Raw genomic sequence first — 17500 nt, 5'->3', positions numbered from 1 at the left:
GCGACAAAAACATCGGAAAAGCGAGCACCGAGACTTTGGAAGTTATCCCCGACATATGCGTTATATTTAAAATCTAATGCTTGCATTTAGAAAGACTTTTAATACATAGTAGCTTTGTGACATTTACATTTCTTCCTCCTGCTTCATGTATCCAATTTCTGATTTTACTATATGCAGGGGCACAGGTTTTGTCGGGGGTGGACACATTGTAATTGGAGGGTCTGGGGGTCGGCCTGCATACTATTTTGAGCATCAAACACTTAATTTCCGGCATTGTGGTGAATTTTTAGGCAACAATTTATTCTGGAAAGGTCTTTATTTACACAAAGGAAATTATTTTTATAAAGTATTCTCCTGTTTTGTTCACTCTTTTGGGAATTGTCTTTCATGTTTTTTTGAGGGGGATAAATCTACCTCTTCTAAATATTGGGGGGGGGGCATATCCCCCACATCCCCCTCTGAAATCTACGCCTATGACTGATTTTACTGTCAGCAGCCAGACATTAACCTGTTTAAACTGTTCCTATAGGTCAGCAGCCAGTAGCCGGACATTAACCTGTTTAAACTGTTCCTATAGGTCAGCAGCCAGCAGCCGGACATTAACCTGTTTAAACTGTTCCTATAGGTCAGCAGCCAGACATTAACCTGTTTAAACTGTTCCTATAGGTCAGCAGTCAGCAGCCGGACATTAACCTGTTTAAACTGTTCCTATAGGTCAGCAGTCAGCAGCCGGACATTAACCTGTTTAAACTGTTCCTATAGGTCAGCAGCCGGACGTCATCATGCCTTTCGGAAACACCCACAACAAGCTGAAGATGAACTACTCGTCGGATCAGGAGTACCCCGACCTCAGCAAGCACAACAACCACATGGCCAAGGTGCTCACGCCCGAAATCTACGAAAACCTGAGAGACAAGGAGACACCCAGCGGCTTCACCCTGGACGACCTCATCCAGACCGGCGTCGACAACCCAGGTAACATTCCCCAAACAAGTCAGGTAACATTCCCCAAACAAGCCAGGTAACATTCCCCAAACAAGCCAGGTAACATTCCTCAAACAAGCCAGGTAACATTCCTCAAACAAGCCAGGTAACATTCCCCCAAACAAGCCAGGTAACATTCCCCAAACAAGCCAAGTAACGTTCCCCAAACAAGCCAGGTAACGTTCCTCAAACAAGCCAGGTAACGTTCCCCAAACAAGCCAGGTAACGTTCCCCAAACAAGTCAGGTAACATTCTCAAACAAGCCAGGTAACGTTCCCCAAACAAGTCAGGTAACATTCCCTCAAACAAGCCAGGTAACATTCCCTCAAACAAGCCAGGTAACATTCTCAAACAAGCCAGGTAACATTCCTCAAACAAGCCAGGTAACATTCCCCTCAAACAAGCCAGGTAACGTTCCCTCAAACAAGCCAGGTAACATTCCCCCAAACAAGCCAGGTAACATTCCCCAAACAAGCCAAGTAACGTTCCCCAAACAAGCCAGGTAACGTTCCCCAAACAAGCCAGGTAACGTTCCCCAAACAAGCCAGGTAACGTTCCCCAAACAAGCCAAGTAACATTCCCCAAACAAGCCAGGTAACATTCCTCAAACAAGCCAAGTAACATTCCCCAAACAAGCCAGGTAACATTCCCCAAACAAGCCAGGTAACATTCCCCAAACAAGCCAAGTAACATTCCCCAAACAAGCCAGGTAACATTCCTCAAACAAGCCAAGTAACACTCCTCAAACAAGCCAGGTAACATTCCTCAAACAAGCCAGGTAACATTCCTCAAACAAGCCAAGTAACACTCCTCAAACAAGCCAAGTAACACTCCTCAAACAAGCCAGGTAACATTCCTCAAACAAGCCAAGTAACATTCCCCAAACAAGCCAGGTAACATTCCTCAAACAAGCCAGGTAACGTTCCCCAAACAAGCCAAGTAACACTCCTCAAACAAGCCAGGTAACATTCCTCAAACAAGCCAAGTAACACTCCTCAAACAAGCCAAGTAACACTCCTCAAACAAGCCAGGTAACACTCCTCAAACAAGCCAGGTAACATTCCTCAAACAAGCCAGGTAACGTTCCCCAAACAAGCCAGGTAACATTAAGCCAGGAGTTCGATGCACCCCCCCTTTTGTCACGGCTGAACGTGGCCCAGGTAATATCCTGGATCAGGTTATATGGACCCCAGTTTCTAACCCAACATTGGTTAACCCTTTACCTACACTAGGTAACTCTTCCTTGAGATCACCATAACCATATAGAGATAACCATAAATCCCCTCTAAACCAAGTAACTCTTCTAAATACTGGATATTGCCTTCCCTAGACTATATATTTCCCTCCCCAGATCCTGAACCCCCTTTCCTCAGGCCAGGTAACTAATAGTGGTGTTTGTCACCTTCACAAAGGGACGTTGTGTTCTGACCTTCATTTGCTACTTGATTATAAACTCCTTAATTGGATTGACTCGTTTAGATCGGGTTAATTTGGCTCGTTAATTCCCCCGTGCACCGGGACGCTGGGTGCGCTTCCTGTCTGATCTCCTGATCCGCATCACATCCAACTTCATTTATTTAGCAGCATGCTACATAGAAACCTAACTACCAAATGGAGAAAACAGCAATCCCCAAATACATAAGTCCCTCCAAAATAAAACCAATACGTGCGTCCATCTTGTTTTGAAGGTCATCAGCACAAAATGGCCTCCAGTCAGAAAGGGTTGAGACTAAAAGGGATGCAGCTACGGCCGTAGCTTAGTTATAAAAAAAAACTTGCATAATCTGATGTAGTATAACAATATCATTTTAATACTGTTACCCAGGAAACGCATGTTCGTTCCTCAGGTGTGTTTTAATCCAAACCACCATCTTTTTCTTAAAGCTACCTAGTTGTTTTGGTGTCTTAACTGTCATCACCACTTTTTCTCGGTGAAACGCCGTAGCCATATCCTGTATTCTAGCCACAACTGTTTCTGATTTGTGTCCCTGCAGGCAGTGATGGACTGGCCATCTGGAATTTGGGCAAATGCCAGAAGGGCCGCCCCGCTATGGGCCACTACTGATAATATGTCTTTGGTTAATTTTAATAAGTTATTTTATGCATGCAGCCACAAATATTTCTAGATTGTACTGCAGCGAGGTGCATGGAAAGATTCACTTGGAAGGCAGAGTTACTCATTTCCAAGCTAGGTTATTGACAAAAATAGTTTTTTGATCCCAGTCCGTCACTGCCTGCAGGTATCCCGTTCATCCAACTTTAATCCAACTGGATTTATTTAGCAGCATTCTACATAGAAACCATATCACTAAATGGAGAAAACGACAAAAATGAAGTCCCTCCTAAGTAAAACCATAGACATATATATAAACTGGACCAGCAGACCCCGTGTCTCTGGACCGAGACCAGTGACGTCTCTTTCCCGGTGATGGCTGAGCGTTACTGAGCAGCCTCCAACTGAGCTTGAAGACGTAGATGTGACGTGAGCAACCTGTCTGAAAGTTGGAAGTCTTCTGGTAGCTGTGCCAAGAGAAATCTCAATCATTCCCAATCTAGCAGAGACGGAGAGCGTAGGTATATGTCAGGAGATAACATAGACACAGGCTCATTATTGATCACTAAAATGATAGTTAACATTAGTCATTACACTTAAACAGCTGATGGAAGTCCAAACTGCCTGAGAGCTTCTCCTGTACTATACGGTAACTCCTCTACTATGAGACAGGAAGTCTCGTGGTTATGACCCAATCGTTAGCCTATTGTTATAAAAACGTCTGCTACGGAGCCATAACGTGAGCTACAAGGTAATGGAGCCTTTTATACATTGTCGTGTTTCTTTAGAAATAAACAACGGACAAATAGAGTCTTTAAACGCTTCAGATGTAAAGGTATTCTCTGTCAAAGTGACGTCAGAATGAATGGCAGTCAATGGGATGCTAACGGGATGCTAACGGAGGTGATGGCTTGTAGCATCAAAATGGCGCCATAGGAGCAACGGGTTCTGAGGAGAGGCTTACTCCCTTGAGTAAAACTAACAAGTGCATCCATCTTGTTTTGAAGAAGGCCATCAGCACAACATGGCCTCCAGTCAGAAAGTTGGTAGTTACAGACCCAAACAGAATCCGCGGATGCAGAAGTTTCTGCATTTAAAAAAGTTTAAGATAAAACAGTCTGCTAAATTCTGGAGACATTTATTCTGGATCACTGCTGAAAACTGTAAAAAATAAACTCCTCTGATTCTGTTTTTTGTCCCTGCAGGTCACCCATTCATTATGACGGTGGGCTGCGTTGCCGGAGACGAAGAGTCTTACGAGGTATTCAAAGAGCTGCTGGACCCAGTGATCGAAGACCGCCACGGAGGATACAAACCATCAGACAAACACAAGACGGACCTGAACCCCGACAACCTGCAGGTAAACAACCCTGAACCCCGAAAACCCAACCCCGTTCTCGCTCCCATCTCGTAAAATACGGATGCTTGGTCAGGTGCCTTTGCCGTTGTTATTGACTCTAAAAGTCTCCTTTAGCGTCATATCTAAACGCGCTTGGTCGGGACTATTGGCATCACTTTTGACACAGTTATGCTAAGGAAAAGGTCGTGGGTGAGCTTACGTTTCCGTGACACGTGGGAAGAACGGGACAGTTGGGTTTAGATAAAGAAGAACGGGACGGTTGGGTTTAGATAAAGAAGAACGGGACGGTTGGGTTTAGATAAAGAAGAACGGGACGGTTGGGTTTAGATAAAGAAGAACGGGACGGTTGGGTTTAGATAAAGAAGAACGGGACAGTTGGGTTTAGGAAAAGAAGAACGGGACGGTTGGGTTTAGATAAAGAAGAACGGGACGGTTGGATTTAGGTAAAGAAGAACGGGACGGTTGGGTTTAGGTAAAAGAAGAACGGGACAGTTGGGTTTAGGTAAAGAAGAACGGGACGGTGGGTTTAGGTAAAGAAGAACGGGACAGTTGGGTTTAGGTAAAGAAGAACGGGACGGTTGGGTTTAGGAAAAGAAGAACGGGACGGTGGGTTTAGGTAAAGAAGAACGGGACAGTTGGATTTAGGTAAAGAAGAACGGGACTGTTGGGTTTAGGAAAAGAAGAACGGGACGGTTGGGTTTAGGTAAAGAAGAACGGGACGGTTGGATTTAGGTAAAGAAGAACGGGACGGTTGGGTTTAGGTGAAGAAGAACGGGACGGTTGGGTTTAGGTAAAGAAGAACGGGACTGTTGGGTTTAGGTAAAGGAGAACGGGACGGTTGGGTTTAGGTAAAGGAGAACGGGACGGTTGGGTTTAGGAAAAGAAGAACGGGACGGTTGGGTTTAGGAAAAGAAGAACGGGACGGTTGGGTTTAGATAAAGAAGAACTGGACGGTTGGGTTTAGGTAAAGGAGAACGGGACGGTTGGATTTAGGTAAAGAAGAATGGGACGGTTGGGTTTAGATAAAGGAGAACGGGACGGTTGGGTTTAGATAAAGGAGAACGGGACGGTTGGGTTTAGGTAAAGAAGAATGGGACGGTTGGGTTTAGATAAAGGAGAACGGGACGGTTGGGTTTAGGAAAAGAAGAATGGGACGGTTGGGTTTAGGTAAAGAAGAACGGGACGGTTGGGTTTAGATAAAGGAGAACGGGACGGTTGGGTTTAGGTAAAGAAGAATGGGACAGTTGGGTTTAGGAAAAGAACGGGACAGTTGGGTTTAGAAAAAGAAGAACGGGACGGTTGGGTTTAGGAAAAGAAGAACGGGACAGTTGGATTTAGGAAAGAAGAACGGGCAGTTGGGTTTAGATAAAGAAGAACTGGACGGTTGGGTTTAGGTAAAGAAGAACGGGACGGTTGGGTTTAGATAAAGAAGAACGGGACGGTTGGGTTTAGGTAAAGAAGAACGGGACGGTTGGGTTTAGGTAAAGAAGAACGGGACGGTTGGGTTTAGATAAAGGAGAACGGGACAGTTGGGTTTAGATAAAGAAGAATGGGACGGTTGGGTTTAGGAAACATGACATACGAGACACGATCCCTGGTCTCCTGGGTGAAAGTCCTGTGTTGTTTGACTTATCCACCCCCCAACCAACCTCCTTACGTGGAATTTGGCCTTTCATACGCTGACAGCCACTGTCCAAACGTCCGTAGTTTACGAGTTCGGAGTGAGAGCGGGTTGAGGGAAATGACCCTGAACCCCGACAACCTGTAGGTCAACGACGCTGAAAATTAAAAAATATTAGGTATAGAAGCAACTGCATATGTCCGTGAACAAGGGTGATATGATAGTTTTGAAGGATGAAATGGAAATGAGTTTATCCAGTTATAATATATTTTGCAGAGCGTTCCAGTCACGAGCAACAGCAGATTGAAAAGATGCGAGACGTGAGGCAGAATTGGTTTTGGGAATGCTTAATTGAAGATGACGGGTGTTTGTATGTGACAGACTTTGGCTGCAGCAGGTGACCTAAGTAAGGAGGTGATCGGCCAAAAAGGGTCTTGTAAATGAAACGGGCCAGTTAACAGATGAATATAGGGTGCAGTGGTGTGTTTAGGTGAGCTTGATCACCGCCCGTAGAAGTCCCATGGCATGAAAATGTCACTTTATGAGGTTTTTTAACATTAATATGAGTTCCCCCAGTCTGCCTCTGGTCCCCCAGTGGCTAGAAATGGTGATAGGTGTAAACCGATGTGTGTGTGTGTGTGTGCTGTGCTGATGTTGTGTGAATGCAGCACTGCAGAGCTGTTTGTCTGTCACTGCTGGGAGGGTTAGGGTTAGGTAGTGACCATTTTTCGGGACTCCCGCTGGTCACGGTATTCCCAATCAACAAACGTATTGGGAGTTGTAAGTGGTTCTCTTTTCTAAAACCAAATGCCTCGCCATCTTTGGGCGCACTCACCACATTGCAGCGTCATGTTTTTATTTAATGTCCGGCTCCATCCCACTCCCGTTGATTTCTACGCTCTATTCGTCCCGAACACGTTACCAACAGTGAAATTGACTCCTGTACCGCGGGAGTTTGGTGGTTTGGTGCCTTGCTCAAGAGCACCTTGGCAGTGCCCAGGAGGTGAACTGGCACCTCTCCAGCTACCAGTCCACCACCATACTATATACGTATAGGGACTTGAACCAGTAACCCTCCAGTCCCAACCAAGTCCCTACTGACTGAGCTACTGCCACCCCCAAGTACAGTAGTGAAGTAGTTCTACTTCGTTACTGTACATCTCTGGGATTTACCCTGCAGAGATCTGAGGAGCAGTTAACCAGAGTCCTCAGAACCAGAGGTTAAAGCAGACCAGTAGTTCTGGTTCTGGACCGTCTGTTTCGGTTCTGATTGTATCTTCTGTGTTTCAGGGTGGAGATGATCTGGATCCAAACTACGTCCTGAGTTCTCGGGTTAGGACCGGACGGAGCATCCGTGGCTTCTGCCTGCCGCCACACTGCAGCCGTGGAGAACGCCGCGCCATCGAAAACCTCTCCATCGAAAGTACGACATCACTTCCTGTGTGTTTTTTAAATTTTTTTTTACTTTTGTTGCTTTCTCCGACATCTTCGTTGCTTTTTTCAGCTTTTGTTTTGCATTTTTGTCAACATAAAGCCGACTGACTCTGGATGACGAGGCATCAGGACATTTTATCTTGAAATTTAAAACTCACAATGATGTCGTTAAAGGTCCCGACACACCGACCTGATAACGGTCCCGACACACCGCCTGATAATGGTCCCGACACACCAGCCTGATAATGGTCCCGACACACCGCCTGATAATGGTCCCGACACACCGAGCCTGATAATGGTCCCGACACACCAGCCTGATAATGGTCCCGACACACCGACCTGATAATGGTCCCGACACACCGACTGATAATGGTCCCGACACACCGGCCTGATAATGGTCCCGACACTGGTCCCGACACTGGTCCCGACACACCGACCTGATAATGGTCCCGACACACCGACCGATAATGGTCCCGACACACCGACCGATAATTGTCCCGACACACCGACCCGATAATGGTCCCGACACACCGACCGATAATGGTCCCAACACACCAACCTGATAATGGTCCCAACACACCAACCTGATAATGGTCCCAACACACCGACCCGATAATCGGCTGTCTGACAGTCTGGCGAGGTCGGTGACTCGAGTCTGTTCGGTGTGTCCGTGCCGTCGTCCGTCAGAGGGGCCGTCGGCTTTCATTTTGGTCGATTTGACTTGTTGAATCGGAGGGCGGGCAGTCGGACTCAATAACCAATCTGATTGGTGGAGTTCTAGCCCTTGACCAGCGATATCAGTGCACTTATGTTAGCGTGACGAACGCCTCTCAACATCTGACATTAATCTGATAAACTGACCTTTGTTGATCTGAAATGAAGACAGATTCAGCAGCTGCACGGCCTGTTTCTCTCTTCACATGTTTCCAGAAACACGTTACGGTGAACTATCTTAGTCCAGTATGAGATCGTATTCTGAACGAGACGCCATGATGGTCGGGGAGCAGCCAGACCCACGTGACGTGTTCGTCCAATCAGCTGCCGGTTTTCATTTCTGGGCAACAATCCAGATGAGCGCCGCCTGCTGTTATGGAGACGTATTACGTCTCGTCTCTTCGGTGTTCTGAGGAACTTTTTGGACCGACTCAGGGAGCCTGATTAGTCACGCTGGCTTTACTGCTGACGGTCGGCGTCTGGTTGGTGTGTCTGGGCCTTTACTGTCACAAACAAAAGATTTAAGGATTATCTTCTGGATGAATGGATTAGTTTGTTGGAAATGTTGGAAAATGGTAAAAAAAAAAAAAAAACAGTGGAAAAAATGTCAAAAACGACAGAAACGTTGAAAGAAAATGCCAACTTTTTTAAAAGCAACAAAACTTGCAGTGACACAGATGTTGTTGAGAGATTTCAGTGTCTGTAAATCCTCTCTGATGGGGGGTTCAGGAGGATAAAAGTGCTTTCATTCAGATCTGGTCTTTATTTAGAAGCTTTCCCAGCATGCCTCAGTGATCTCGGCGAGCGTGACGGTTGAATGCGGCGGTTATATAACCGTGAGCTGTGTGTCGTCCTGCCGAGACTCTTAATGAGGCCGAAGAATAATAACTCTTTCACATTCAAATGAGACGGATGAGAAGCGGCCGTCTCTCAGCAACGCTCCCACGTTAACTCTTTCAGGGAACAACTGAGACTAAACAGGAGAAGGAAATGAAGTGAAGCTGAATTATAGAAACAAAGTGGAGACAATTATTAGTTTTCAGTCCTTCCAGAGAAACGTGATTATACAATCGCATAACTCAATGCATAATCAGCCAAAGTCAGCATATTTATTTCGGGGGCCACATTTTTTCAAATACGCCACACTTTTGCCGCATAAACTGCCGATTTCCGTGCAAAATATTTCGTTGCAAAAAAAAGTCCCATATGTCTTAGCAGAAAGATGAAAAATGTTGCGTTTACGTCACACAAGAGCAGCTGTTTTCCCCTGTTGCCATGGGGGCGTGATTACGCAACATGAACATCATCGAAAAGCTGCAAACCCTGCGATGAAGCCACGATGAAACCGCAGTTTTTGCAAGTTCCCGCAATATCATCGCATAAAATTGCATAAATATCCTGCATATTCCATCGCATTTTTTAAGAAAACGTGACGCATAATCAAGGATTTTCCGCATTTTTCTGGAAGGACTGAGTTTTCTCCGTAATGAGCCCTGAATGATGACTGTAATTTCAAGTGTTGAAGGGTAGCAGTCTTTTTAGTCTAGGTAGGTGACCATCGTTACCAAGGATCTTTTTAAGCCCCAGACACACCCACCAGACACACCCACCAGACACACCTACCAGACACACCCACCAGACACACCCACCAGACACACCCACCAGACACACCCACCAGACACACCGACCAGACGCACCCGACCAGACGCACCCACCAGACACACCTACCAGACACACCCACCAGACACACCCACCAGACACACCCACCAGACACACCCACCAGACACACCCACCAGACACACCCACCAGACACACCCACCAGACACACCCACCAGACACACCCACCAGACACACCCACCAGACACACCCGACCAGACGCACCGACCAGACACACCTACCAGACACACCCTACCAGACACACCGACCAGACACACCCACCAGACACACCTACCAGACACACCTACCAGACACACCCACCAGACACACCCACCAGACACACCGACCAGACACACCCACCAGACACACCGACCAGACACACCTACCAGACACACCCGACCAGACGCACCCGACCAGACGCACCCACCAGACGCACCCACCAGACACACCCACCAGACACACCCACCAGACACACCCACCAGACACACCCACCAGACACACCCACCAGACACACCGACCAGACACACCTACCAGACACACCCACCAAACACACCCACCAGACACACCGACCAGACACACCCACCAGACACACCCACCAGACACACCCACCAGACACACCGACCAGACACACCCACCAGACACACCGACCAGACACACCCACCAGACACACCCACCAGACGCCGACCGTCAGCAGTAAAGCCAGTGTGACTGATCAGTCTCCCTGAGTCGGTCCAAAAAGTTCCTCAGAACACCGAAGAGACGAGACGTAATACGTCTCCATAACAGCAGGCGGCGCTCATCTGGATTGTCGCCCAGAAATGAAAACCGGCAGCTGATTGGACGAACACGTCACGTGGGTCTGGCTGCTCCCCGACCATCATGGCGTCTCGTTCAGAATACGATCTCATACTGGACTAAGATAGTTCACCGTAACGTGTTTCTGGAAACATGTGAAGAGAGAAACAGGCCGTGCAGCTGCTGAATCTGTCTTCATTTCAGATCAACAAAGGTCAGTTTATCAGATTAATGTCAGATGTTGAGAGACTCTAGTCACGCTCATCCTGCTCCCCGTTTCCTGGTTAGCTCTCCACCAATCAGATGGCTCATTGACCCCGACTGCCCGCCATCCGACCCAGCAAGTCAGGTCGGCCCAAATGAAGGCCGACGGCTCCTCCGACAGACGACAGCACAGAACACACCGAACAGACTCGAGTCACCGACCTCGCCCGACTGTCAGACGGCCGATTATCGTGTTGGTGTGTCAGCGCCATTAGGATCACCAAATGTCCATTTTAGGAAACGCCTAGACATACACCCATACAAAAACAGGTGTAAAATATTAATTTTATGAGATATTGTTATCAAAGTGGGACTAGGTAAGACTTCTTGCTGTAGCCCCATTGTGTTTTCAGGCTAATAAGTACCAGCAATATAGCGTAGAAATGTAGACGCACCCTAACGACAGCAAAGGGTCAGTCTAGCAACTCTCCGTTGGCTTACGAGCTGGAAAAACCAAACTCTAGTCGGGCCAATCACATCATGTATAGAGTCGGGGGCGGGGCTTAACATTATGACGGCAGAGTTGCGACGGTTCTGCGTGAATTCCCTGCTACTAGATGGCTGCTGCTGCTGGGAACAGCGGTCTTTGGAATCAGCTTTGGCCGCGACTCTGGAAGACTTGGATTGAGCCTTTCTTTGAGAAAAGAACAAAGAACGGTGTCAATGCCCGATGTGAGTCGCGCATGCGTCACTTTGCGACAAGTAGCCTCCAAGATGCTAACGAGAGACTTCTGTAACGTCAATACAGTAGAAATGGACCTACAACGAGGTTGGTTCACTGCTGGCTACGAGTTAGCAATCAGACACAACACAGGCTGTCACTGGAACGGTGTTTTGAGCTAACGTTAGCAATCAACAATCATAGACAGCTACGACGTTTCTGAAATGATTTCCATCTTCTGTTATTGTTTGTAATGAGAAAAGTTTATTTTATGGATTTCACAAATTTCAGTATGACACGTTATGCCGTAAACTGTTTAAATCTGAGCATGCTCGACTCCCATCGGGCAGTGACAACGGCACTGAAGTCATTCTTAAAAAAGGAAGATGTGTTCGCAGTTTTTTTAATTCATATTTATTTATTTATATTTATTTAAATGTATATTGAATCTATCAACTAGCGTTGCTCTGATTGGTTGTAGGGCTAACCCTCTGACCTCTGACCCCTGTAGGTCTGGACCTGCTGGACGGAGACCTGAAGGGGAAGTATTTCGCTCTGAAGAACATGACGGAGGAGGAGCAGCAGCAGCTGATCGATGACCACTTCCTGTTTGATAAGCCCGTCTCCCCGCTGCTGCTGGCGTCCGGCATGGCCCGGGACTGGCCCGACGGCCGCGGCATCTGGTCAGAATATTACCTCACTTCCTGTTCCTGTGTTAGTTAACCCTGGGCTCTGTCCTGCAAGCGTCTTTGTTAGTTAACCCTGGGCTCTGTCCTGCAAGCGTCTTTGTTAGTTAACCCTGGGCTCTGTCCTGCAGGCGTCTTTGTTAGTTAACCCTGGGCTCTGTCCTGCAGGCATCTGTGTTAGTTAACCCTGGGCTCTGTCCTGCAGGCGTCTTTGTTAGTTGACCCTGGGCTCTGTCCTGCAGGCGTCTGTGTTAGTTAACTCTGGGCTCTGTCCTGCAGGTACCTGTGTTATTTAACCCTGGGCTCTGTCTTACAGGCACAACGACAACAAGACATTCCTGGTGTGGGTGAATGAGGAGGATCACCTGCGTGTCATCAGCATGCAGAAAGGAGGAAACATGAAGGAGGTGTTCAACCGCTTCTGCACCGGCCTCACCAAGGTAACACCTGCAGGCTCACTCACTCTTCCCGTCACAGTGTTTTATTAATCCTTGTGTTGTCCTTTGTCGTTCAAATTTGACCAGTTTTCAACGTTTTTAATATCAGAAATATGGGTTTCTTACAACCAAACTGCCCCAAAATAAGTTGGATGCATGCATGTAGGTTGTATGGGACCCATGCCGCATTCTTCACAGGTAAAACAAATGATTACTTCCATTGAATTTTGGGTGCTTTATTCAATTTCATATCATTTGAAGAAATGGGTTTAAATGGTTTTAGAACAGTCTCCTGACTACACTAGTCTGTGATTCACTCAACATCCTCTGATCTGAACTATTAGTCAAAATAATTCACAATTTGTGCTTTTTTATAGCTCAAGAATTAGGTAAAATGTCATATACCATACATTTAAAAAAAAGTGTTGAAAAAAGTTACAAAAGCACCAAAAAAAGGGGACAAAAACATTGTAAAGAGTCCCCCAAAAAGCTCATGGTCGACAGGAAGACCACACGAAGGTTAAATAGTGAAGTATATAGAGTTTATTAAATAGTGAAGTATATAGAGTTTATTAAATAGTGAAGTATATAGAGTTTATTAAATAGTGAAGTATATAGAGTTTATTAAATAGTGAAGTATATAGGGAACATTCACTAAACTACAGTGAAAACATGGCTGCGTCAGTAGATGTGTCTTTTATTTGTGTGACGGAGGCATCATGTCAACACAGTTTTCGCGCTCAGAGATCAACCATGTTGACATTATTACTCTTCACTGAACAATTACGTGACTCTCTCAAAGAGCTCATATTATTCTGACTTTCAGGTTCATAACTGTATTTAGAGGTCGTATCAGAACAGGTTTACATGGTTTAATTTCATATTTTAGTTGTTCTGCTCATTGCTGCAGCTCCTCTTTTCACCCTGTGTTCAGGTCTCTGTTTTAGCTACAGAGTGAGACCTCTCACTGCTGGAACATCTTTGTTGGCAGTCGCACATGCTCAGTAGGTAAGGACTACATGCTCAGTAGCTAGGTAAGGACTACACGCTCAGTAGCTAGGTAAGGACTACATGCTCAGTAGCTAGGTAAGGACTACACGCTCAGTAGCTAGGTAAGGACTACATGCTCAGTAGCTAGGTAAGGACTACACGCTCAGTAGCTAGGTAAGGACTACATGCTCAGTAGCTAGGTAAGGACTACACGCTCAGTAGCTAGGTAAGGACTACACGCTCAGTAGCTAGGTAAGGACTACATGCTCAGTAGCTAGGTAAGGACTACACGCTCAGTAGCTAGGTAAGGACTACATGCTCAGTAGCTAGGTAAGGACTACATGCTCAGTAGCTAGGTAAGGACTACACGCTCAGTAGCTAGGTAAGGACTACATGCTCAGGAGCTAGGTAAGGACTACACGCTCAGTAGCTAGGTAAGGACTACACGCTCAGTAGCTAGGTAAGGACTACATGCTCAGTAGCTAGGTAAGGACTACATGAGCTAGCTAGCTGTTTCTCCAACTTCAGTAGAACAAGGCAGGATTAGCTGGGAGACTTCTTCTAAACGAGGGAACACTTCCTCCTTTGTGTGGAATACCTGCAGAACAGGGACATGGAAGTAGTTCTTTTGGAGATTATGGTGAACTAGTGTGTGTTGTAGCAGTGTTCTGCCATTGAGAACGAGCTAGCATGCTAACGGTTAGCCCCCTAGCCCCCTCGTCTCAGCTAGTGACGTAGAAAGCCGTGCAGATGTTGACCAGCTGACCCAGAGACTGAAGACAGGACACATTCAGAAACCGTATCTCACTCAGAACAGCATGGAGGGTTATCAACGTCTGTATGAAGCACCAGAGACACTAAATAACTCCCCAAATCACAGAAAAAGAGAGTGTTTTTCATAATATGGGCACTTTAACAAAGGTCACATCACTGGAGCTATTTTTTATTGATTTTCGTAAAGCCTTCGACACAGTAAACTATCAGATCCTTCTTAACAAACTTCACTCATTTAAATTGTCTTCATCTGTGATAGAAATGCTTTCTTCCAACGAACAGGTTGCAAGCTGTCAAAATGAATCATGCAACATCCCAACCATTAATCTGTGATATGGGCGTTCCACAAGGCAGCATTCTTGGACCCTTAAGCGTGAATTATACCGGCCGCAGCCGACCTGTCGAGCACCAGTGTGACGTCATGGGAGCGCCGTAACTATTTATACCCGCGCTGGTGGTCGCGACACTAGCTGCAGTCTTCTCCTGAACAGAGGATCTGATTGGATGAGCTACTTGGTGGGATCAAGCCTTTCAGTCACCATAAAAGAGCTCATCTTAACCCAGTAAGTTTACCAGAGAGACCTGCAGTCACTCTGAGAGTCCTGGCATCAGGGTACCCTCCAGCTTGTCCAGGCTTCCTGTTTCCGCTTTGTTGCACGCTGCTGAAAAACAAGAGTGGTGCGCGCCCTCTGCTCACGCGCTATAAATCTGGGCGCGCTGGCAAGATTGTTCTGAGAGAAACAAGGCCTTCATACGGTCACCTCGTGGTACAGTAAGAGTGGAGAATCTAACAAAGGATGTAGCGACAGTTCACATTGTTGTGAGTATACAGAAATGTTTAGTTGAAGTCAATAACTGAAGATGTTGTACTTTATTATAATTTTAAAACTGTTGGGTAGCGAAGGTCCAGTTGTCGTTCACGACCATGTAAGCAGTTCCAACACAATGAAATCTGGAGCATTTACCCTTTAGTTTTAATCATTCGGCCAGGTGAGAACAATGAGTTCTTGAGGGAAAGAAGAACAGGTTGCAAGCTGTCAAAATTAAACATGCAACATCCCAACCATTAATCTGTGATATGGGCGTCCCACAAGGCAGCATTCTTGGACCCTTACTGTTTCTTTTATACATCAATGATCTCCCTCAAGTATGTCAACACTCGCATGTAAATGCGTACTGTACGCTGATGATACTGTGATTTTTCTCTCTGACTAAAATGCTGATTCCAAACTACCATCTGATTGTCAGTTCTTACATGACTGGTTGAAAAAGAACCACTTGACCATCAATGTAAAGAAATTCAGATACTGAATGTATTTATTTACACTCAGAAAAAGTCTCTTTCCCTGATCTTATTACCGTTGCAAACCAAGATCTTGTCGTCACAAAGAATTACAAATATCTTGCTGTGCTACTTGACTCACACCTTACATACCGGGAACACGTTTCTAACCTAACAAAAAAGCTGAATCAGAACCGTTATGTGTACAACAAGATTAGATCATATCTTTCCTTTTCTGTTTCTGAAACCTACCTACACTACTGGTCAAAGGTTTGGGGGTCACTTAGAAATGGTCATTCCAGACAGAGTAGCAGCTGAGATCAGTTGCATTGTTTTTTTAATCAGGGCAGCAGTTTTCAGATTACATTACGTGCTTACATCATTGTTTTTCAACCTTTTTTGAGCCACGGCACATTTTTTACATTAAAAAAATCCCGCGACACACCACCAACCAAAAATGTTACAAAATGACACATTGTAGCCTAACAAGATCCAAATCTGCATTTTTCCTTTTAAAAAATGTTATCCATGGCGGTCGCACTGCTTACATCAATGATCTCGGCCCTACATCGATGATCTCGGCCCTACTACTTACATCTATGATCTCGGCCCTACATCGATGATCTCGGCCCTACTGCTTACATCTATGATCTCGGCCCTACATCAATGATCTCGGCCCTACTGCTTACATCAATGATCTCGGCCCTACTGCTTACGTCGATGATCTCGGCCCTACATCGATGATCTCGGCCCTACATCAATGATCTCGGCCCTACATCAATGATCTCGGCCCTACTGCTTATGTCGATGATCTCGGCCCTACGTCAATGATCTCGGCCCTACATCGATGATCTCGGCCCTACTGCTTACATCAATGATCTCAGCCCTACTGCTTACGTCGATGATCTCGGCCCTACATCGATGATCTCGGCCCTACTGCTTACATCAATGATCTCGGCCCTACATCGATGATCTCGGCCCTCTGCCACATCGATGATCTCGGCCCTACTCTTTGCATCGTGATCTCGCCCTACATCGATGATCTCGGCCCTACCTTTACATCGATGATCTCGGCCCTACTTCGATGATCTCGCCCTACCAGATCGATGATCTCGGCCCTACATCGATGATCTCGGCCCTACTGCTTACATCGATGATCTCGGCCCTACTGCTACTCGATGATCTCGGCCCTACTGCTTACATCGATGATCTCGGCCCTACTGCTTGCGTCGATGATCTCGGCCCTACATCGATGATCTCGGCCCTACATCGATGATCTCGGCCCTACATCGATGATCTCGGCCCTACATCGATGATCTCGGCCCTACTGCTTACGTCGATGATCTCGGTTCTGCTGCTTACGTCGATGATCTCGGCCCTACATCGATGATCTCGGCCCTACTGCTTACATCGATGATCTCGGCCCTACATCGATGATCTCGGCCCTACTGCTTACGTCGATGATCTCGGCATCTCTGTATTCTGCTTACATCGATGATCTCGGCCCTCCTGTACGTCCTGTCACCAGTGGGCAGTCATTCTATTGTCTTAAATCAACAAGGTCATTACTGTGCTATACTGCCACCTACTGACACAGAACAGTATTTCATTTCTCTGCCAGTCATCATATTGCAGGCACAGATGAGCAACAATGACAAATTATTTGCAGTAACTCAATAAAAAAAATGTGTTGGATCAATTAAGTAAAATCGGATAATTTCCCACGGCACACAGGACGATCTCTCAGTGGTTGAAAATCACTGGCTTACATAATTGCAAAAGGGTTCTC

At 46.3% G+C, this 17500-nt stretch overlaps 1 protein-coding gene across 1 annotated transcript in view; it reads left to right on the top strand.

The window, feature by feature from the left end:
• Positions 1-17500, top strand: part of ckbb (creatine kinase, brain b) — a 22132-nt gene that overhangs the window by 2822 nt on the left and 1810 nt on the right. Inside the window, exons 2-6 of the mRNA XM_078275261.1 lie at positions 763-975; positions 4243-4397; positions 7309-7441; positions 12054-12225; positions 12545-12668. Coding sequence (XP_078131387.1) covers positions 783-975; positions 4243-4397; positions 7309-7441; positions 12054-12225; positions 12545-12668 — 777 coding nt within the window. The 5' untranslated portion in view covers positions 763-782. The remainder of the gene's footprint in view (positions 1-762; positions 976-4242; positions 4398-7308; positions 7442-12053; positions 12226-12544; positions 12669-17500) is intronic.

This window comes from Sander vitreus, chromosome 18 (genome assembly GCF_031162955.1).
Source record: "Sander vitreus isolate 19-12246 chromosome 18, sanVit1, whole genome shotgun sequence".
Taxonomy (NCBI): Eukaryota; Metazoa; Chordata; class Actinopteri; order Perciformes; family Percidae; genus Sander; species Sander vitreus.
The sequence above is the reverse complement of the archived record's forward strand: the minus strand, read 5'-3'. Positions and strand labels throughout refer to the sequence as shown.